At 38.6% G+C, this 23,990-nt stretch overlaps 1 protein-coding gene, 1 long non-coding RNA gene and 1 pseudogene across 2 annotated transcripts; 2 read left to right on the top strand and 1 right to left on the bottom strand.

Moving 5' to 3' along the window:
* Nucleotides 1–90: 90 nt before the first annotated feature.
* On the top strand, nucleotides 91–21,030 carry LOC121991221 (annotated as a pseudogene).
* Nucleotides 2,322–4,240, top strand: LOC121993040. Its single transcript, XR_006115054.1, has 2 exons — nucleotides 2,322–3,797; nucleotides 3,932–4,240. It is a non-coding gene; the product is annotated as an uncharacterized LOC121993040 (long non-coding RNA).
* A 496-nt stretch (nucleotides 21,031–21,526) lies between the features above and the next one.
* Nucleotides 21,527–23,174, bottom strand: LOC121993041 (arogenate dehydratase/prephenate dehydratase 6, chloroplastic-like). The gene has a single exon (XM_042547707.1). It carries the CDS (start codon nucleotides 23,081–23,083, stop codon nucleotides 21,710–21,712), a length of 1,374 nt encoding a protein of 457 aa, XP_042403641.1. The 5' UTR covers nucleotides 23,084–23,174; the 3' UTR covers nucleotides 21,527–21,709.
* Between the last annotated feature and the right edge of the window lie 816 nt (nucleotides 23,175–23,990).

Here is a 23,990-nt window from a genome sequence, read left to right on the forward strand (position 1 = left end):
AACCGATTCCATAAAATCAATCCCGCTTTGATATCAACTTACATGGGAGATAACTAATGAATCGGTTAATTCAGGTAAGAATTTTAAAAATGATCTTAATTTATTAATTTGAAAGAATAGTAAAAATAGACATCTAAAAATTACATAAAACTTTGAGAAAAAAACAAAGACATCATCAAATTATTATTAATTAAAATTATTTTTTAACATCAACTTAAATATACCATTATATAACCAAAATTTAGGGAAAGCAACAGAGATAATTTTTTTTAAATATATTTAAAATCTAAAATATTGAATTTAAATATATTAAAAAAAATTAAAATTACTTTAGGCTCCTTTCGGCATCAATGCTATTGCAATTTTTGGAAATAAAAAACAAGAAAAAAATAGTAACGATATATTTTACTAAACTCAGCTTCGGTCGTCTATCTTATGTGTCTATCTCATGTCTATTCCCTCATCTTTTATTATTTGGATTAATTTATTAATTTGTCTGATCCAAATAATATTAAGATTATTTAATTTAGTTAAATAAAATTTGGATGGGTGGAATGAAATAACTCAAAATATTAATTAAATTAATGGTTTAATTTGATATTTAACTCTCCGTCCGAGTAATCCATCTGAAACTCGAATATGAAATTAATATATATTTTATAATTGTTTTATTATAATAATTGGAATGTGTAATTTTTTTTAAAAACTTATTTATTTATAAATTTGCAAAGAAGATTGAAAATTTAAAATGAAAAAAAATTAGATTAATTGCTACTGAACTAAATAATCTAAATTAATTTTAAGTAATTTGATTTAATTTATAGTTAATTGGATTTTGTTGTTAGTTGAATTTGGGAGATTATAAAATCTCTGGAATGAATTACCCAGATAATCTGAATGAAACTCCTCCCTTCGACGCTGGCCACCAACCTGATTTTTCGATGCTTTGTCTCCTTTAATTTGTTCTACGTTGATTTTCTCCTTTAGGCAATGAAAATGGCCGGGAGGCGTTCCAGCTACTCCCTCCTCAGCCAGGACACTGACGACGCTCCGCCGCCCGTGTTCGATACTCCTCCCTCCGACAAGGGTCGCCTACGCTTTGACTTGCCGAGCAATTCGTCGGCTGTGACGGCGCTGCCACAGCTGCAGCGGCAGTCCAGCGGGAGCAGCTACGGGGAGAGCTCCCTCTCGGGGGACTACTGCCTCCTCGCTACGATCTCTTCGTCGAACGTCGACTCCGAAGGCTTCAGTCCATTGACAGGCGGAGAGGGGCGGGGGCAGGACGGCGCTGCCGCTGGTCTGTCCTTGTCGTCGGCCAAGAGCTGGGCGCAGCAGGCCGAGGAGACGTACCAGCTCCAGCTAGCTCTGGCGCTCCGACTCTGCTCCGAGGCGGCGTGCGGGGAGGACCCTAATTTCTTGGACGCCGCGGATCAGGTGGTGCTGCCGGAACGTGCTGCCCCTGCGTCCTTGTCCCATCGGTTCTGGGTTCGGAGATACTTTCATCCTCTCTGCTATCTGTTTAATTTTTTATTTTGCCGCTATTAGTTTTATTTTGCGAGGCTACAACATCTCTTCTGTGCTAAGACAAGGTGTTGCAAAGCAAAAGAAAGTTATATATATATATATATATATATATATATATATATATATATATATATTGCAAAGCAACCAAATTTTAGACTAGTTGAGTTGGTTTTAGACTAGTGGCAATTGAGTTGATTTTAGATTAGTTGAGTTGGTTTTAGACTAGGTCAAAAGAGTACACTGTTTATCTATCCTAATACTTACTGTATCTTCCAATGAGCCTCATCTGTATAGGAAGGAGTTCACCGTTAACCGTTGCCCCGGCTATATGGAGTTTAGACGGACTGCCCTCCTTAGCCTGCACAGATCTTATTCGGTTAATCCTTAGGCTATTCTTGATATAGTTATTGTTCACCTATGGTTACTGAGATAAGGACTGAGGAAGACTTATAGTAAGATTAGAGAAGAAAAACAGGACAAAGCCCTCTTGACCTAAGGTAAGAAATTTATCTTATCATCAAACTATGTTTATTATAGAAGTTTCTTACATTCCATAAAGCGAGATACAAACCAAGCAAACAAAAGAGTACAAACCAAGCAAATAAAGGAGCTAATATTTACATAGAAGTTTACATAAGAAAAGGCAGGGAATTACAAGAAAACTTACAAATAGAACTAGTATTTAGTGAGGACTTGCGGAGGGCTTGTGCTGCTTACACTTGTTGCGACTTACTTGAAGAGGAGGTGAGGTCTTTTTATAGGAGAAAGCAGGGTTGCTTGGGGAGCAAGGAAATAGAGGTTGCTTGGAGAGGAAGTAAAGGTGCGGCGTTGCTAGCTAGCCGAGAGAAAAGAAAAGGGGCTGGAAAGAAAGGCTTTGGGAGAGACAGGTGATAGTATAAAACGTCACGGATGACATATTAGGTTGAGTGGATGTACTATAGAGGGTTGGTGGAGATACTATAGAGGCTTGTCGGAGGTACTGTAGAGGTTTGGTGGAGGTACTGTGGAGGTTGAGTTATTGAGTCAAGATTCTATCATGTTATCCAAATTATTTTCGCCATTGAAATCTAGAGAAGGAGCCTAAGAACTGCTAGCTTGAACTGGATTTAGGTTTCGATGTAGAGTTGCTCTGTATACTCTGGTTGAGAGGGCTGAATTGGCTAGTTGTTTGTTGCAAAATCTTTCATTTTTCCACTGATAATGTTGGAACAAATTAAGTATATGATAAGTGTTGTCCGTTAAATTGAGTACTCACTCATGGTTGGGCTGCAGTTTTGATAAGGGATATAGATATGATAATTGAGTACTCTTCTTTCTATCATACCTACCTCCCTTATCAAAACTGTAGCCCAACCATTAGTGAGTCATTAATTTGACGAACAACACTTATCATATACAAAATTTGTTACCAATACTCATCTCAGATTTTATGATAATTGTGGGAAATATAGTACACCTTTACCACTTTCCAAACTATGGGTTAAACCTTTACTACACACAAACATTCATTTAATTCTAGGCCTAAATTTTTTGCTCACACTAGATAGAGCATTTCTGTTAACTAAAGACTATGCCCTTTTCTTCACCACACTTATTGTATCCCCAATAGTATCTGATTATCCATCTATTGTTCATAGATTGTCAATGTCCTCTCAAGAATAGCTGTAAACTAGCAGCTCAAACATGTGAACTTGCTTTTCATTAATATCTAGAAAATTAGAACTTAGCTGGTCAAGCCCTTTATCCAACATTATCATTGGAAAACTGAAAGATTCTGCAACAATCGACTATCTAGTTCAGCCCTCTCAGCCAAAGCATACAAAGCGACTCTATATTGAAACCTGAATCTAGTTCAAGCTAGTAGTTCTCAAGCTCCTTCTCTAGATTTCACAGGTGAAAATAATTTGGATAACATGGTGGAATCTTGGCTTAACTCAACCTCTTACCTCCACTAAGCCTGTACAGTACCTCCACCAATTCTCTACAATACATCCAAACAACCTAATATGTCATCCATGACGTTTTATACTACCACCTGTCTCTCCCCAAGCCTTTCTTTTCAGCACCTTTTCTTTTCTCTCGGCCAGCTGACAACGTCACACCTTTACTTCCTCTCCAAGCAACCTCTCTTTCCTTGCTCCCCAAGCAACCCTGCTTTCTCCTATTAAAAGACCTCACCTCCTCTTCTTCAAGCAAGTTGCAGCAAGTATAAGCAGCGCAAGTTCCCCGCAAGTCCCAGTTCACTAAATACTAGTTCTGTTGTAAATTTTCTTGTAATTCCCCATGTCTTTTCATATGTAAACTTCTGATGTAAATATTGGTTCTTCTGCTTGCTTGGTTTGTACTCTTTTGTTTGCTTGGTTTGTATATATGATCTCGTCTTAAATCGGGGAATGTGGCGTGTCAGCTAGGTGGCGTTGAGGTTGACCATGAGAAGACTTTGAGCAAGAGGAACTTGATGCTGTGATTGAGCCCACGTGTCAAAGAAGAACGAAGGAGGATGAAAATGCTAGTGACCGGCGCTCAAGAGGGTAGAGAAAAAGATGATGAACATGAAGATGAATAGTGAATTCTTAGAGCCTAGCTTGCATACTTGCGCCTTTAGGAGCCCTTTATATAGTGCTAGTTTTCCTCTGTGCATGATTGAAGATCGATTATTCTGATATTGTAACAACTTTCCTAAAATAAACCTACCATTTCTGTGCTTTGCAAGGTAGAACCTTCTGCCGTACAGATTGCACAAGGTATATTCCCTTGATTCTCTGACATCAGTTACATAAAACACCAAAAAGGAATATTAGGTTGTTGGAACCATTAATACGCTTTGATGGTAGGTCGGCTGAGTCCCCTCTAATGTCCAGTCAGACCTTGTTCTCGGGCGGGGTCTAGTCGACTAACGAATGTTGACCATCTTGAGGACTCGGTCTCTTTAAGGACTCGACATCCACTCGAACAAGGAGTCTGGTCGAGCCGTACGTCTAGTATATTCAGTCAAATCGAGAGGACTCGTTTCTAAATTGAACTAAGACGGCTCGGGATTCCATCGAGCCGGGGGACTCGGGATCTGATCAGACAAAAGGTTCGACTGGTTGGACTATTTGGCTGAGCCATGTGACCGTTGTAGCTCCGAGTGTTGACTCCTCCTTGATTCTAACCTCCATATCAACCAACTTTCTTGACTTCGACCCCAACTTCAAGGACCTAACTTATTCGCCGTATATATATATAATTTTGATATCCTGCACACCCTTATATGGGCGACAATATACGTGGGCTGGTAACGCGACGTAAACTTGAATTTTTTTAATCTCTCACTTCCTTCGCGCGAGCTTAATTTTGCTCTTTCTCTTCCTTCGCTTCCCTCTCTTCCCTAAAATGAAAGCCCTAAATCCTCTTCGTTGTTCATCCCCTCCTCTCTTCCTCCGCTTCAAACTTTAGATACATGTCATCTTGTTCAACTCTCAGCTCGCACCAAGTGAGTTAGGATTTTTGCTCACAACTATACTGGTCATCTCCCTCTTTTTTTTCTACTCGTGTTTTAGAATCCATATTCTATATCGATCTTATGAACTCCAATTGTTGGTTTTTAGGGTTCTAGCACAAACGTTGATATGATTTTCTTTCAAAACCAGCACCAACGTGGTGCTGTTCTTTCAAAACCAGCACCACATTGGTGGTTTTCTTTCAAAACCAGCACCAACATGGTGTTGGTCTTTCAAAACCACCACCATATTGGTGCTGATTTTCTTTCAAAACCAGCACCAACTTGATACTGATTTTCTTTTAAAACCAGCACCACGTTGTCTGCACCGACTTGGTGTTGGCAACGTGGTCACCAAGTTTGTGTTGGTTTTGAAAGATTAACAGCATTGGTGCTGATCTTAATAGTGTTGATCTTTCAAAACTAGCACCAACTTAGTACTGGTAACGGGGTGTTGGTTTTCAAAGACGAACACCAATGTTGTGCTGGTTTTGAAAGACCAACACCAACGTGGTGCTGGTTTTGAAAGAAAATCAACAACAACATGGTGGTGGTTTTAAAAGACTAACACCACGTTGGTGCTGGTTTTTAAAAAATAACACCAACGTACCTAGTATTACAAAGTAATATTTTATTCTGGATTTTGTATCGTTATTATTATTATCATCGTAATCATTTTGTAATTTACATTGACCTATGTAGAATGTTTCCTTTCTTGCCTGACAAAGAAATTTACAAGCATATTCAATTTTTAGATGAGATTCTGATTGTAGTGAACTTCAAGAATCAAGCAAAAAAATTGTTGCTCGATTTATAGCTATCCAGTAAGTAATATATTGTTTGTGCTCCCACCTATACTGTTGCTTGATTTTCTAAATCAAACAATCTACATTAATGGAAGAATCTCTATGACAATTAGCTATACGCTCCCTAGGTTGATGATGATCGAAAACCAAGAACTGGGATGAAATTTGCACCAAACGTGATCATCACTTATCAGGATCTTGCTATGATGAAAGTTATAGCTCAAGTTTTCCCTTAGACAGTTGCTTGTTATATCTTGCCCGTCAGTCAAAGTGTTAGATTTCAACCCTATACGTAAACTATTTTACATTCTATTTAATAGTTACAAGTTATTGCTAGTTAAATTTCACAAATTGAAATATATCATGATTTTTGTATATGTTATCTATCATGAATCTAGATTTGTTTCAGTTAGATAGAATTGCTAACTTATTCTATTCATGTAAAAACAGAGCATTCTCATGTTTTATGATTACACATGAAAAACTAAGTCTTTTACTAGTTAAACAGTAGATTGGTTTAAGCCTTCTATAAATCTATTTTAGTATATCCGAATGCAAATATTTCGAAGCTCATAAAGGATACAGACATTGGAAATTCATTCTGATATGAAGAATGAATTCGAAAAATCATTCTGTATAAATCATGCATTATTTTATGGTTATTACTATTTGCTTACATTAATTTGCATCACACAGGTTTATATACAAGGACTCCAAGTTGAAGTTCCCTTAGGTATTGGGATTAGGAGTGCTTCCTTAATCTGCAACTCACATTTGGCTTGTTTGACCTATGTGTAGACAATTTTCCTCATGTGAACTCGAATTTGTAAAATTGGAATTTTTAATTCTTGGATGATATTTTATATCTGTCATATTTTTAACAAAAGTTTTCAATTTTTTTATGAAACTCAGTTCTGCATGTGAATTTTACCAATATTAATAGTGAAATGAAACCATTAGATAGAAACTATTGATATTGCCATTCACTAGCAATTGAAACAGGATATTGAGTTTAAAAAATCCAAGAGGCAACGTGGTGCTGGTTTTGCAAGACCAGCACCATGTTGGTCCTAGTTTTGCAAGATTAGCATCAACGTCTGTGTCACATGGCACGCGGCCATAAATTCTTGTGTGAGTCTCAGAATCATAGTTGGAGGACATATATATATTCTATAAACTCACCTCTTCCATCCAATACCAAAATTTCAGAAATCCAAGACTCCTAGGTCAATCAATGAGTTTTAGTCAAAATCTATTGATGGACTTAGAGGACCCCGATCGGATCCATTCCAAGTCCTATAGATTCACATGGGTCACGGAAGTTCAAATATGCTCTCATTTACTCTTTTTAGGTCTTCCAGCGTTGGTCTAAATGATTTGAATCTTTTTGTACATTGTGGTGTTGGTTTGAGAAGATCAGCACCACGTTGGTGTTGATCTTCGAAAACCAGCACCAAACCTAGTGATGAGATGCCAAGGCCACGTTGGTACTAGTTTTACAAGACTAGAATCAACGTGCAAACCAACACCACATTGGTGATGGTTTTGCAAGATGAGCACCAACATCCGTGCCACTTGGCACACGACCATAGATTCTTGTGTGAGTCTTGGAACCATGGTTGGAGAGCATATATATATTTTATAAACTCACCTCTTTCATCCCATACCAAAATTTTAGAAATCCAAGGCTCCTAGGTCATTCAATGAGTTTCGATCAAAATCCATTGATGGACCTAGATGACCCCGATTAGACCCATTCCAAGTCCTATGGGTTCATATGGGTCACAGGAGTTCAAATATGCCCTCATTTACTCTTTTAAGGTCTTCCTAGCGTTGGGCCAAATGATTTGAATCTTTTTATACATTGTGGTGCTGGTCTTAGAAGATCAGTACCACGTTGGTGCTTATCTTCAGAAACCAACACCAAGCCCGATGATGAGAAGCCAAGGCTATGTTGATGTTGGTTTTGCAAAACTAGAATCAACATGGTGTTGCTTTTGTAAGACTAGAACCACGTTGGTGATGGTTTTGTAAGATCAATATCAATGTTCGTGCTACTTGGCACACAACCATAGATTCTTGTGTGAGTCTCAGAACCATGGTTGGAAGGCATATATACATTCTGTACACTCATCTCTTCCATCCCATGCTAAAATTTCAAAAATCCAAGACCCCTAGGTCAATCAATGAGTTTCGGTCAAAACTCATTGATAGACTTAGAGGATCTAGATCGGACCTTCCAGCATTGGTCCAAACGATTTGAATCTTTTTTGTACATTATGGTGATGGTTTGAGAGGATCAACACCATGTTGGTGCTGATATTTGGAAAATAACACCATTCCTGGTGATGAGAAACCAAGGCCATGGTGGTGCTACTTTTGCAAGACCAGCATCAACGTGGTGCTGCTTTTACAAGACTAGGACCACATTGGTACTGGTTTGCAAGATCTGAAGGGCGTTGGAATTCCGTTTTGTTTAAATTTCCCCGTACAAAAATTGTACAAGTACTAAACTATTCCTAGCAACCCGCATGTTCGATCAGACATGTGTTTGATCAATCAAGCGAGTTCTTGACGGATCAAAGCACACATTGGTCGAAGTACAAGATCGTTGGCCTCTTGTGTTGGTATTCAAAATCGATACAAAGAAAACTTGACTAATTCCGCAACGGAATTAAAAAACTAGTTGTACCTTTTCTTTGTAGTTAAAGACCTCTTGATCTTTTGCCGTATTCCTCTCCTCTTCTTAAACGTCGTGTGGGCAACGATCTACCAAGACATCACCACCCTCCTTCTCTTCTCGGTTTCCAAACCGCCGGCTACAAAAGGAGGCTCTAGGATGGGGTACCTTCTAATCTTCTTTCTTCTCTTCTCTTCTTCCTCTTCTTCAACTTCTTCGAGCCGCCGCCCACCAAGGAAGAGGAGGAGAAGGGGGGCACCGACCCTAGTTGTGGAGGAGGGGCGCCGACCACAAGGAAGAGATGTGGCCGACCCTAGGTGGAGATGTGGCCGGCCCTAGCAAGGGAAGAAGGGGCGCCGACCACAAGGAGGAGAAGAGAATTGTGGAGAATTAGAAAATTATGTTTTAGGGACCACCACCTACTCCTTTTTATAGGTTTGCCGTCGGTTACAAAGAAAGAAAAATAACAGAATTCTGTTAAGAAAAAATCTCCCTTTCTATAACCAAGTTAAACCAAACAAAGTTATGGATGGGTGGATGCAAGGCTTTATATAGAGGCTACAACAGGGACCTAGAGGAGGAATTGGTTTAGGCCCCCTGATGGGCTTGGGCTTCCTGTGTTCGGCCCGAACACCCAACCCAAGTCCATCAATATAACCCATACCACTAAAGGGTTATTATTAAACTACCGCACTAGCCCATATTACAATATGGGCTCCTTCTTAACATGAGTGCGTTAATCTCCCTGTCTTTAAGATATCGTATGCCCGTTAATTAATTGAGTTACTGACAACCCAATTAATTAACATCTGATTTCAAGAGTAGTACTACTCAACTTTATTATCATGCCGGACTAAGTCCACCTACAGGGTTTATATGATAATCCTTATGAGCTCCTCAAGGGGACATCATCAACCTAAATAATTAGGACATAGTTTTCTTTTATAATTAACAACACACTATATAAATAATACTATCTCCCAGCTCATCGGGCCTATTGATTTAACAAATAAATCTCACCCATTGATAAGTTAAAGAAATAAATACTAAGTATACGTGTTTGTTATTATATAGGAATTAAGAGGACGCACATCCATAATAACAGAGGTTCTGTTCTTTTATGTAGTCAGTATAAATCGAACAATCTCAAACGGTCCTGCTCAATACACACATAGTGTACTAGTGTAATTTTATAGTCAAGACAGACTAATACCAAATTATACTACAACCGTTCCAGTGGTTTGTTTCAATTCATCTTGGTTGTGAGCTACTATTTATAATTTATAAGGAACCGATAACATGATCTTCTGTGTGACACCACACACCATGTTATCTATAATATAAATTAAATGGACAACTGCATTGACATATATAAATATAAAATGCAAACATTTGACCAAAGTGATTCTCATTTCAAAATATTTCAAAACAGATATTCATACAAAAGCTAGGCTTATAGTATACATCCCAACAAGATCAACATCAGCGTTCGTGCTACTGGGCACGGGCTATCGATTCTTACGAGTCTCAGAACCATGGTTGGAGAATATATATATATTTTATAAACTCACCCCTTCCATCCTATACTAAAATTTTAGAAATCCAAGGCCCCTAGGTCAATCAATGAGGTTCAGTCAAAATCCATTGATAACCTAAAGGATCCTGATCAGACCCATTCTAAGTCCTATGGAGTCACATGAGTCACAGGAGTTTAAATATGCTCTCATTACACTTTTTAGGCCTTTCCAACGTTGGTCTAAACGATTTGAATCTTTTTGTACATTGTGATGTTGATCTAAGAAGATCAGCACCACGTTGGTGCTGATCTTCGAAAACCAGCACCAAGCCTGGTGATGAGAAGCCAAGGCAACGTTGGTTTTGGTTTTACAAGATCAGAACCAACGTGGTGCTGGTTTTGCAAGACCAGAACCACATTGGTACTGATTTTGCAAGATCAGGACCAACATCTGTGCCACTTGGCATGCATCCATGGATTCTTGTGTGAGTCTCAAAACGAAGGTGGGAGGGCATATATACATGTTATACACTCACCCCGTCCATTTCATATCAAAATTTTAGAAATTCAAGGCCCCTAGATCAATTAATGAGTTTCGGTCAAAATCTATTAATGGACCTAGAGGACCCCTATCGGACCCATTCCAAGTCCTATGGGTTCATATGGCTCACAAAAGTTCAAATATGACCTCATTTACTTTTTTTAGGCCTTCCAGCGTTGGTCCAAACGATTTGAATATTTTTATACGTTGTAGTGCTGGTCTGAGAAAATCAGCTCCATGTTGGTGCTAATCTATGTAAACCAGTACCAACATGGCCTTGGCTTCTCATCACCAGGCTTGGTGTTGGTTTTCGAAATCAGCACCAACGTGGTGTTGATCTTCTCAGACTATCACCACAATATACAAAAAAAAAAAAATCAAATTGTTTGGACTAACGAAGGCCTAAACAAAGTAAATGAGGGCATATTTAAACTATTGTGAGCCATGTGAACCCATAGGAATGTGTCTGATCGGGGTCCTTTAGGTCCATCAATGAGTTTTGACCCAAATCCATTGATTGACCTAGGGGCCTTAGATTTCTGATATTTTGGTATGAGATGGAAGGGGTGAGGGTATAGAATGTATATATGCCCTCAAATCATGATTCTAAGAACTATGATAACCAAACAGGTATATGCCCTCAAAAAAATAAACAATACTCTTTTACTCCAACAGGTAAATGGATGTTTATCGTATCATGATAAGATTCCAGATGGGTTTTACCTAATTCAGGGAATGGATCCATTTGTGTGGACCTTATGTACTGGCGTAGAAGAAGAGAACCCAATTCCATCAATTGAGTCATTGAAGACTATTCATCCGAGTGAGTCATCCGTTGAAGTAGTTCTTATAGATAGGCAGCATGATCCAGACCTAAGGCATTTGGAAACAATTGTAAATGGCCTTTCATGTAGCTGTGCTACAGCTAAAGATATGGTGGATCAGCTAGCAAAGCTTGTCTGCACACAAATGGGGTAAATCTTTGGAGACTAAATCTTTACAGTTCAGGTTGTGGTTTTATTTCTTCAGTAACTAATTATCAATTTGCATCACAAGGGGTATAACTTTTAATGGAGAAGATGCTCTTCTGCGTTGCTAGAAGGACTGGAGTGAGGCGATCAAGGCTAGTTCATGCACTGTTGTGCCTCCGATGGGAAAGCTATCGTTTGGCCTTTACAGGCATCGAGCATTGCTTTTTAAGGTAATTTAGTATGCAAGTTATTCTAATATTGCTTAATGAACTATGTCGACTGAAGATTCTAATACTTGTTGCTACTGCAAACTAAATTTTCCATACAAGTTTAGAAGTGTGTTATATTAATGAGCACTATTTATTTTATTAGCTTTCTCATGCTTTAGTTTGTTCCATGCTCTGCGTTGGTATTGATTAAGTAGTTGTATGAGATTTCCTTCATGCTCTTGATCCTAAGCTCTTTAGTGCAGTACATAATTTAGGGTTTTAATTATTCCAAGGTTTTAAGTATTAAAAGTTGTTAAAATGTCATTGTGTTTTTACTGAGATAAAATTCAGTCCAGTCTTAGGTGAATCATTCCTCATTTCATTTTTATAAAAAGCATTTTGATCCCTTGTGTAAGTATATTCAATGGTTTCATAGTTGTTAAACGTGAGTGCTTCGCTTGCTTAAGCGTGAAGCACAGCGAGGTGCAAGTCTGTCGCTTCAGACACCTCGGAAGCGCATGAGATCTCTGAAGCTCGCACTTCATTGTGCGTTGTGCAAAAGCACAAGCGTTTGTCTTTGCGTGGAGCGTAGATTTTTTTTTTTTTTGACGCTTCTGGCGTCCCAAAGGCATCGCGGGACGCCTCCGACGCATTTTGAAGCACATGTGGACATTTGTGGACCATTCCCTAAGGCATCTTGGAATTGACACATTTTATTAGCTTCGTAGACGACTAATCCAGATTTGACTATCTATACCTTATTCATGAGAAGTCGTAATCTTTGAACATATTTAAAATTTTCAAAGCCGAAGTTGATTTCAACTAGGTAAGAAAATTTAAGCCATCCGATCCGACCGTGGAGGTAAATATTATGGTCGATATGATAGATCAGATAAACAACATCTAGGACCTTTTGCGAATTACTTTTTACGAAATACTCATGACTACAGTTTACCTACTTAATAGAGTATCTAGTAAGGCAGTGACTACAACTTCATTCGAGATGTGGACGGGTAGAAAGCCTAACATTAGACATTTACACGTCTGGGTTTGTCCAGCTGAAGCTAGGTCTTACAAGCCTAATGAAAGAAAACTGGATTCAAGAACAGTTAGCTGTAATTTTGTAGGTTACTCTGAGAAGTCAAGAGGGTATAAATTTTATGATCTTCTTATAGATCCTTCTTCAAAACGGGAAATGTCAAGTTCATTGCGAATAGTGGGAGTGATAAGGTTAGGGAAGTATCTTTTGAGGAATGCGTTGGCAATCCTTCTGTGGTTACTACTAGTGCGATCAGTAGCGGTGTGGTTACCATACCGCACATTGTGGATATCACACATCCAATGAGCGTAGTGAACCAAAATATTCCCATGACATCTTCAATGCAATTGGAAGAGTCTGCTATTGAAATTGAAGTATTGCCTCATATTGATGAACAAGTACCTCAAACATCTCAAATACAAGTGCCTTTAAGGCGATCCACAAGGGAATGGAGAACTACGAATTCTCGTGATTATGTTTATCTCCAAGAGTATGATTTTGACATAGGGTTAGAAAGTGATCCTATATCTTTCCAAGAAGTCAAACAATGCTCTAATCCTGAAAGGTGGATTAACATCATACAAGAAGAGTTGACAGACAATGGCGTTTGAGAACTTATCGAATTGCCTGAAAGTAAGAAGCCCGTTGCTTGTAAATGGATATTTAAAATCAAACGAGATTCAAGGGGCAATATCGAAAAGTATAAGACTCGTTTTGTTGTTAAGGGATTTACTCAGAAAGAAGACATTGATTACAAGGAGACTTTCTCATCAATATCGACGAAAGACTCCTGTAGGGTAATCATGACGCTTGTAACTCATTATGATTTGGAGCTACATCAAATGAACATAAAGACTGCATTCCTTAATGGAGATATGGAGGAATCTATGTATATGGTGCAACTAGAGAACTTTGAGTCTAAGGACTCAAAGCACCTAGTATGTAGATTAAAGGAGTCCATTTATGGTTTGAAACAGACATCTTGTCAATGGTACCAGAAATTTGATCAAGTGATTCCTCATATGGTTTTAAAGAGAATCCCGTTTATCAGTGCATATATTTCAAATTCAGTGGGAGCAAGTTTGTTATACTTGTTTTGTACGTGGACGATATATTGCTTGCGAGCAATAATAAGAGTTTGTTGCATCAAATCAAGTCATTTCTATCTAGTAATTTTGAAATGAAAGATCTTGGTGAAGCACTCTTTGTTTTCGGCATATAGATCTATCGTGATCGTTCAAGAGGCATTCTTAGACTTTCACAATAGGCCTATATTGAAAAGTTGCTTATAAGGTATGATACGTAGAATTGTACACCTGGTGACATACTTGTTTCAAGAGGTGACAAGTTCAGCTTGCAGCAGTGTTTACAGCTTGAATTTGAAATAAATGAGATGGAACAATTCTCATATGCGCCAACAGTAGGAAGTCTCATGTATGCATAAGTTTGTACTCGGCCAAATATAACATTTATAGTGGGGATATTAGACAGATATGTTAGTAACCCAGGATCATCACACTAGAAAGCGGTAAAGAGAATGATGCGGTATTTGCAAAGAACTAAAGGTATCGAAGATCAAATCATCTAGAGGTGATTGGATATTCTGACTCTGATTTTGCTGGATGCTTGGATAGCAGGAGGTACGCTTCGGGCTATGCTAGAGGAGGTATATCTTGGAAGAGCGTTAAACAGACGCTAATAGCTACTTCTACTATGGAGGCAGAGTTGATAGCATGCTATGAAGCATCCAATCATGGAATTTGGCTGTTGAAATTTATCACAGTGTTGTATATTGTTGATGACATTGACAACTGAAGATCTATAATAAAGCCACAAAACTTTATGCCAAGAACAATCGCAATTCATCGAAGTCTAAGCACATCGATATCAAGTTTTTAGCAGTTAAAGAAAGAGTTCAGAGTTGTCAAATCATGGTAGAACACCCAACACAAATTCTATGTTGGCCGATTCACTCACCAAAGAATTGGTGCCTAAGGTGTTTCATGCGTATGTTGTGGATATGAGAGTCCTTATGGAAAAAGAACTCATCTAGTGGGAGTCTGCATTTATTATTCTATATTTGATAATAAAGACAAACATTTTGTTTTGATTATTGTACGCACTTAAAGTTCAAAATATTTATGGGATTTTATTTATTTGTTGGACACTCTGAAATATAATATCATGATTTACTACTGTTTAGCATTTAGTATTTGTAAATATGATATAGATTCTATTTAGAAATTAGAAGGTTTAGATCATGATTTGCTATTGCAGTTTAGCATACGATATTTACAAATATGATCAAACCCTTTTGGGTCAGTTAGGACCAGTTGGAAATTGACATGTATTGATCACATTTCATATAATTTTCACTCTACACATACACATCTTGATCTATGCCATTAATGACATTGGTATTGTGATTACTGTTAGGGCTTGTTACAATCATATATAGTAGTTATGACGTCTTTAGTCTTATACCAATGAAGTTAATGGATCAGATTGTTTACAGGTGTATTTTGTACCCATAACATATGATATCAACTAAAGTTACATTCGCGTGTTGTCTATAATCACATATAGCCTAAGTGGGGGATTGTTGGATTTAATATTCCTTAAGGTGGGCTCACATGTGATTTAAGAGACTTGCGATACCAAAACTCTTTAAGTGATTTAACTTAAATTTATTGGATTTCGGGTTATTGGATGTGGGTTGAATGTGTAGAACTCTTTAGTCCAATCCATTATTATTTATGGGCTGATAACGGATTGGATTCCTATATAAAAGGGAGGTCCCCAAAGGTTTAGTGCATTATCTTGACTTAGTTTCTTGTTTCCATTAACAAGAAGTTTTTCGGAGTTGTTATCCCCTAAGCCCCTTAGAAGATCCTCCTCATTTACTTTCACTTTTTCTTCCTCAGGATCTTCTAGACGATGCTAAAAGATAAAAACATAGCTCTTCAATTAGGTTCTTTGTTATGCTTTTGTATTACTATATTATGTCATGTTTACGATAAAACTAGATTTTCTTATTCTTATTTTTTCTATTCAAATTTTTATTTTGGTTATCTAGAATTCATACAGTTAGGAGAAAACTCTAGTTCTAACAGATGAAGCTTCTGTTGCCTTTCTGAGACGATGACAAAGCTTTTGCAATTTTTGAGATGACAATGAAGCTTGACCGACTTGTATGAGCTGTCTAAGATGACAATGACAAGCTTCTATGAGCTGTCTAAGATGACAACAAAGCTTCCACAAAACTATCTGAGAAAACAAAGCTGCTCGCTCAAGCCTTCTGCGTGCTGTTTTACTCTGTGAGCTTCTGCAAAGTGACCACGTGTTGAGGTTAGCCTATTAAGATTTTTTATTCTTCTTCTTCTTCTTCTGCTCCAATCTTTTTTCTTTTATTTCTACTCCTCTATAATTCCTTCCCCTTGTGTGTTCGTACCTTTTGGCATTGTGTATCGGCACTATCCGCATGCACCTAAACATCTCGTTCCCAGATCTGGCTGGGGATTGAAACTCCAACTCAGAACGAGATATTAAAAAACCTTGGTTGGTGTTAAAGATAGCTGTAAATCTCAAAGTATTTTGCGCATGTTTTGCAATTTTATGATCTTTCACTGCCTCTTGAATTCAAATTGCACTACTCTAGTTCCATGTCTAACTGAAAAATATTGTTTTTTGTACTTGTCACTAGCCTCTTTAGTAGTATTACATACACAATTCGTGTGCTTTACTTATGAACCAAGTTGAAAAGGGCTATTTTTTTATAAGGATATATGGTGATGTAATCAACTTTACAGTTGCAAAAGGAACAAGCTTCTTATTTTAACATTTTTCTTGATTTTACTAATCATTCTATGCTTTCATTTTTTTATTTTATTTTTGTAAATTTGGGACGACTTGGTAAATATAGCTTTTTTTTTTGATAAAACAACAACATAGACCAAGCTTACTAAATCCATAAACGAACTCTATGCTGCTCTCTTTGGAACCTATTGAGTCATTTACCTTCATTTTACAATCTTAGGCAAAGGTGTCATACAACCAAGAATATGGAGGAAGACAAAACTTCTAGATGGTCCCATGGGGCTGCAACAACGATATGACTACATGAGCTAAAGAACATAAACACAAAAAATTAAACAAAGCATCCTTCTACATTGTATTTGAATGATCTGGACTCATTAAAGTGTATAGCTTAGTGTGGATCAATTATGGAATAATTTCCAGTCAAATTGGCCAAACCAATTCATTTTTCAAAATATTCAATGCACTCACTAAAAACCTTAGATTGTAAAAATTGACAGCTTGCCAATTTACTAAAAATGAGTAAATTGACTGCATCCAGTGAATGTCTGTATTTTCTGAAAGATGTTTGATTTAGAGAGATAATTTCCTCTCTCTGCTGGTGTGCACAAGCTCTGTCATGAAGGTTCTGTCATTTTGTTGCCTCTGTCATTCAGTTGCTATAATGAGAAGTCTACGACATCCTAATATCCTTCTGTTTATGGGTGCTGTTACGGAACCACCTAATTTGTCCATTGTCACTGAGTATTTGCCAAGGTATGCAGTTTTTCTTAAGTTTTCCCCCTTTTTTGTACATGTCTATTTCCCTTTCTTAGTACATGTCTATTAATAAAAGCATTACCCAATGTAGTCCATAATACGATTGATATATGGAAGATTTTGTGTTATTGCAGAGGAAGTTTGTATATACTTTTACATAAAAATGTCACAAAGGAAACTTTAGATGAGAGACGCAGATTAAGCATGGCATTTGATGCGGTAAGCATTTAATGTTTTATTAGTCCACCTGACATGATTTCTATTAGCTGAGATAGTTGCCTTTTTAAGAAATGCATTTCTAAATGTAAAATGCCTTTCTGCACAAGATAAAAACTTACGGAGACCAAGATCACTACTACTTCAGTAACTTACATAGTGACTTTTCACAATTCTTTAAGGCTGCATGGTTATACTAAAAGCTAATTTCTTCTGCAGGCAGAGGGAATGAATTATCTTCACAAATGTAATCCTCCGATTGTGCATCGTGATTTGAAGTCTCCAAATCTTCTCGTTGATGAGAAATATACTGTGAAAGTAAGATTCCTAGTAATATGCCTTATGTACCTTGTACTGTCTGCACAATGTTTTCTTATCACCATCAAGTCAAAGTTTCACCTGATATTTTTCTGCCCATTTACTGTTTGCACAGATAGCCTCATTCAAATTTCAAATGTGATTGTTATTACTCTTAAGTAGCCTGAATTTCCTACTAACTGCTAATGAATTTGTTGTTGTTTACTAGTCCATAGAGCACCATGTATGATTTGAGTATGTTGTGTTACTTCTGCAAGTCTTGCTTCATATTTATTGCTAAATGAGATTTCTGGAAAGATCAATTTTAACATCAATGTTATTTTATGCAACATATGCTAGACAATTTATGTTAATAAATCAAACTCACCGACATGGTATGGTATCTTTAATTAATCAAGTTCTTGCAGCTCAAATTTTTGGATAAAGTTGGAGACAAATGCGGAAGAAAAGTTTGCAACCCTTCCACGGAGCTACAAAGAGCATTGCAGTTTGATTCACTTTGATGAGTTAATCTGCTGTCAAAATATTAATGAATCAAGCAAATGATCTTTCTTGAACAACTGGCAGAGAACGAAACTGAACATGCAAAGGAATATTTATTTCAATAGAAATTTTTACAAGATTAATACTTGCTGGCATACTCCAACCATCTACCAATGTTCTTTTTTTGGCATTAAAAAAAAGGTATCTTTCTGCACAGATGGATGCATAATGTTTAATGTTGTATTCATGGTTGATGAAATACTTGAATAAGTATAACCTGATAGTGTATTATTTACAAAAATATATCAGGCAAATATAAGTTTAACAAATACAATGCTCTTGACCATGTGTTTTGATCCTTGTGAAGTACTTATATTTGTAACTTCAATTTGTATTTATTACAGCCGTACATTCATCTTGTTAAATTTTGATTTATTTTTTTGTATCCTTTGATGTAAGTCGACCTTCATTTTTTTTATCCGTTTGTAGTAAAAGGTGATTATGCTCACCTACGTCCCTTACAGCTTATCCTCAGGTTATGTAAAGGGATATAAATCACAAGGTAATGCCAAGTGGCAAGGGTGAGAGGAGTTTTTTTCCTCCAAGGGCATGCATCTATTGAGAATTAACCTCTTATCCCATTGTAGTAAAGTTGTCATCCTCTAGTCAACTAGGCACCCCCATGGGGACTTCCTTTTTTTGTATCCTTTTATAGCAAAAAGATTATTACGCTCACCCCAGACACCCCTCAGAGTTCGTCCCTAGGTTACGTGAAGAGAGATAAATCATAGGGTCAACTTATAACCGATCGCCCAAATAGCTAGGGGTAGAAGAGTTTTTTTCTCCGAGGGTATGCGTCCGCCGGGAATTGATCCCTTACCTATTATAGCAAGTCTTTGACTCTCTGACCAACTGGACATCCCCGTGGGGATTTTATTTTTTGTATGCTGCTTCTATGCAAAGTTGTCAATGATTTTTGTTACTTACTAAGTTTGCTTGTCAAAAGATTGTGATTAATATCAACTATAACCTCAGTAAATTGCTCTTTTGAAATCCAGATCTGTGATTTTGGTCTTTCAAGACTTAAAGCAAACACATTTCTCTCATCCAGATCTCTTGCAGGAACAGTTACTTGCTTGCATTGTTCAACTAGCTTCACTGAATCTGTTTCCTCTATCACATATTATTGATGGCTTTTGGTTTTATTATTTCACATTAGCCTGAGCGGATGGCACCTGAAGTACTTCGGGGCAAACCATCAAATGAGAAATCAGACATTAATACTTGGTGTATAATTGAAATCATATCATCCTTGTTCAATGTTTTTTTAGTCACCCTTCAATTTTATTTAAGGATTCAATGATTATGAACGACACCTAAACAAATTCAAGTTTGAGAGGTCTATTGTAGATCTTTAGTTGGGTTATAGCTTATACATGTTGCTTTGTGTTTTATTCGTCAATTTGTTAACCCTCTGTTAGTGGGTCACTGGGTTGTTTGTTAACTTCCTGATGTGGCAATTCTGCTAGGATGAGACCCATCAAACATGGACTATCAGTAGGCTAAGCTTTCCCTGCTCATTTTCCTATTTTTTAATTCCTATATTCCATCAACGAATCACATTTGGTTAAATTTGTTGCAAAACACATCTTGATTACATTAGTTACAAACAAATTTTACTTCCAATTAGAAAAAGGATATTCAAATGCATAATCTGTCTTCTGGCACGTGCTGGATCCCATTGCTTGGTACCATTTCTTTACCAGTATAAGAATTACAAGCTGTTCCCTTGCAGCTGGTTGCTGCAGTCGCCTTTAAAGGAAGAAGGCTCGAGATCCCAAGTAGTGTAAATAAACATCTGGCTGCTATAATTGAGTCCTGTTGGGCCAGGTATACATATGTTCAATCTATTGCCTCTGGCAGACATGTTTCTTGATGTTCTTCATTCTTTCGTCCACCCCCACTAACTTAAATCATATTTTGAGCTTCAACGAGCCACGGAAACGGCCTTCTTTTTCTACTATCATGGAATTCTTGAAGCCTCTAATCACTCCTCTGTCACCTCAGCCATTACATGCTGATACGTCTACCGTCCAATAGCCAGATGAGTGCATATTCCTAAAGGAGGTGTTACCTGAATATATGTGCTCGTGATAGACAATACATCCGTCATGGTGGTAAAAGGCGAATACGCTCGCCTCCAACGTCCCTGTTAACTCATCCCAGAGTCAACACGGAGGAGGTAAATCACGGACGGCTACTAGCCTTTGGAATAGTGACTAACACATAAGGAAGACATTTATCTTCCTTATGTGGCCAACATGACAATACGTCCATCATGTTGAAAGATATAGATGTAGACTTGTGATCGACAATACTTCTATCATGTGGGAAGATATAGATCTAAAATTGTGATTTATATGTTCACTGCAGTAGTAGTGTTTTCTCTGTTCTGTCTCATCTGTACTTCTATGTTCTGTCAATTATACTACGGTTCTTGCATTTGGAACAAACTGAGTATGAAGCCGATGATCATGAGGTATGCTAACCACAAGGTTCGATGTAGATGGAACAGTTCGTTGCAAAATAACAGACATTGTCAAATATGCAAAATCTGTTCTTTGCATTTGGTGGAAACAATATGAATACAATGGGTATGAGACGCCTTTAACCGTAAGGTTAAATAAAAAAAAAAGTCATGCACATTAAATAGAATAGAGCAAAAATAACAATCTTGTTCATAGCGATGGCGAAAATCAATTTTCTTTAGAGAGAAACTTGCTTTTGAATGTGCACAGGATTCCACAATCTTGTTTTAAGATTCAACACTTGATATCGTTCTGATTTTATGAGAAGTCTCTAAAGAGCCGATGGTCAACGTGAGCTGTATTGGTGCACTTCAAAACATTGGACCGTCAACGAAGAAAAGTAAAAAAGCTTGGGTTCTAGTCAGACAAAAGTCAAAAAGGTTGACCGGCAAAGTTGGATTGCAAAGCGTTAATAGATCAAGTTCAATGAACGCGCAATCCTATGAAATTAAATTTTTTAGGTAAGTTATGGCTTTTGAACAACTTTAATGATTTTTAAAAGTGAATTTAGGCATGTATGAGTATGAGTGACTTTCCCCAAAAACACGACTATGACTATGAATATGAAAACGAAAGAAAGAAATAAAAGAAAAGTTTTAATTAAAAGGAAGTTAGGACTTCGGAGGAGGAGGAGGAGAGGAGTTGTTTTTCAAAGTTTTTAATGCCAATCGATGCTTATCATCGATTAATAAATACATGAAATTTCGAATATAAAATTGCGAAACACACAAGCAACGGACAGGATCTATACAGATAGATCGATCACAAGGAGGGAGAAGAGGATGGCGGCGGAGTTGGAGAAGATGAGGTTGACCAGGGGGTCATGTCCATAGGGTAGCTGCCGAGGACGCGTAGGAAGGAGGTGAACTCCTGGATCTCGGCCAGCGCGTTCTGGGCGCGGGGCTCCGCCATCGACGCCTGGAAGTCGACGTGGAACATGTACTCGAAGTGCTGAGCGGTGCCGACATTGGCGTCGTCGACGAGGCGGATGGGGCGGTGGCGGTGCGGGCGGCTCTCGATCTTGGTGAGGCTGATGTCGCGGAAGGCGAAGGCGGAGAGAACCTTGAAGAGGACGGAGGTGCCCTCGCGGTCTTGGGCGAAGACGATGCTGGTCTTGAAGGGGCGGTCGGTGCGGGGGATGATGGGCTCCCGCGCCAGCATCACGAACCGCGTTACGTTGCTGCTGTCGTCTTGGATCCCGTCCGCCACCACCTGCAGCCCGTACAGCTCTGCCGCGCGCGCCGACGCGATGGCCGCCGTGTCGCGGAGGCCGTTGTTGGCTACGTACTCGGCTGCGCCGGCCGTGTCGTCGAAGGACTCGCGGGTGACATTGAGGCCGAGGCGGGTGAGGGTGAGCTCGCACTGGGCCAGCGCCTGCGGGTGGCTCATCACCCGGGTCAAGTACTCCTTCCGCACCCCCGGCAGCGCCAGGAGGCAGTGGTGCACGGGCAGCTGCACCTCGCCGACGATGTGGAGGCGGTGACGGAGAAGGAGGTCGTAGTTTCGGTGGATGCTGCCGCCCAGCGAGTTCTCAACCGGAAGCACTGCCCGGTCCGCGATCCACAGCTCCACCGCCTGGAACGCCACCTCGAATTGGTCGCAGGGGATCGGCTCACAATTAGGGTACGCCTTCCCGGCCGCGGCCTCGCTGTACGCGCCCGGGACACCCTGGTACGCCACGCGGAGCCGCGACCCGTGCATCGGGGCCGGGGACAGATCCGCGATGCTCAGCGGCCGCGGGAGGTTGGGGGTCGGGGCCAGATCTACCCCGCCCGCGGCAGCGGAAAACACGACGGACTTCACGATGGCGCTCGTAGAGTTGATGGATGAGGGGAGGCGGTGATTGGTGGCTTCGCCATGGTCGGGCTCGGCGGCGGAGGGGTCCACAGGACTGTTAGACGGCTTGTCGGAGGAGGATCCCAAAGCAGCAGCGGCGGCGGCGGATTTGCTTGAGAGGATGGCGCACAAGGCTTGCCAATCGGAGCGGCTAGCTCTGGTGAAGGAGGCGGACGCGACGGGACAGTGGCTGAACCGAACGGCGGCGGTAAGGCGGCGGCGAAGAGAGAGGAGTGCGCATCGGTGATTAGGTGTGGCAGTGGGATTGGAAGGCAGCAAGGCGGCTACCATGCTGGACATGGCGCACGATTGGAAAGAAGAAGAGGAAGAAGAAAAACGAAGAAGCAGAAGAAGAAGACGACAATGAAAATGAAGAAAGGGGTTTGGACGGCTAATCGATGTTAAATAATATAATTAAAAATAATAAACAAAAATACTAAAAGAGGATTAAGTGTAGTAGGTATTTAGTAAGGTTTGGGTTCATTTCTAGAACCAAACTTAATAAAATAAAAAAATCTTTTTTAATATTATTAAAGGGACCAAAATTAATATAATATAGAGATCGTGGCTAAAATAAATTACTTTAATCTATGACTACTTTAGTAATTTTAGAATGTACTAATATAATATAAAAATTAAAATATCTCCCAATGTAGTGAATCATCAAAATTTGAATTAAAAAAGAATTGCACAAGTACTAAATTTTATAGACAATGTGACATCTTAGTTTTTTATTTTTTATTATGTTGACAATGTGTATTTAGTTTTTTGAACCTATTTTGAGAGTCATTCATTCGGTGCTATAAAAGATTTTTTAACTGAGGATAAATGGATAAATATTAATAGAGATCTATATAGACGGTTAATATTTTTAGGTCTGTTTTTTATTGGAGAGAAAAATCTCTCCTATAATACGTTGTAATTGAGATTCAAATCTTAAATCTATTAATTATTTGTTAGAGGATCTAACTGTTATATCATAATTTGAAGATGATAATATGATATCTTATGGGCATATTACATATGTGTATTGTTTATTTATTCTATGATTTTTGTTAAGTAACTTTAGATTGTGACCTTCATCTCACCAAACACTTCCTTGCTATGTGACGCCTAGAGGAGGCTAGCAACTAACATATTCAAGTCGAATGAGCACTTGATTCATGCTATAAATATAAATGCCCACAGGGCATAGTGTAATTAGTTC

This window comes from Zingiber officinale, chromosome 6B (genome assembly GCF_018446385.1).
Source record: "Zingiber officinale cultivar Zhangliang chromosome 6B, Zo_v1.1, whole genome shotgun sequence".
Classification (NCBI taxonomy): domain Eukaryota; kingdom Viridiplantae; phylum Streptophyta; class Magnoliopsida; order Zingiberales; family Zingiberaceae; genus Zingiber; species Zingiber officinale.

Bases quoted from the DNA above. Each gene is read 5' to 3' on its own strand.
- LOC121993041 (XM_042547707.1), bottom strand. From the start codon at position 23,083: ATGTCCAGCATGGTAGCCGCCTTGCTGCCTTCCAATCCCACTGCCACA.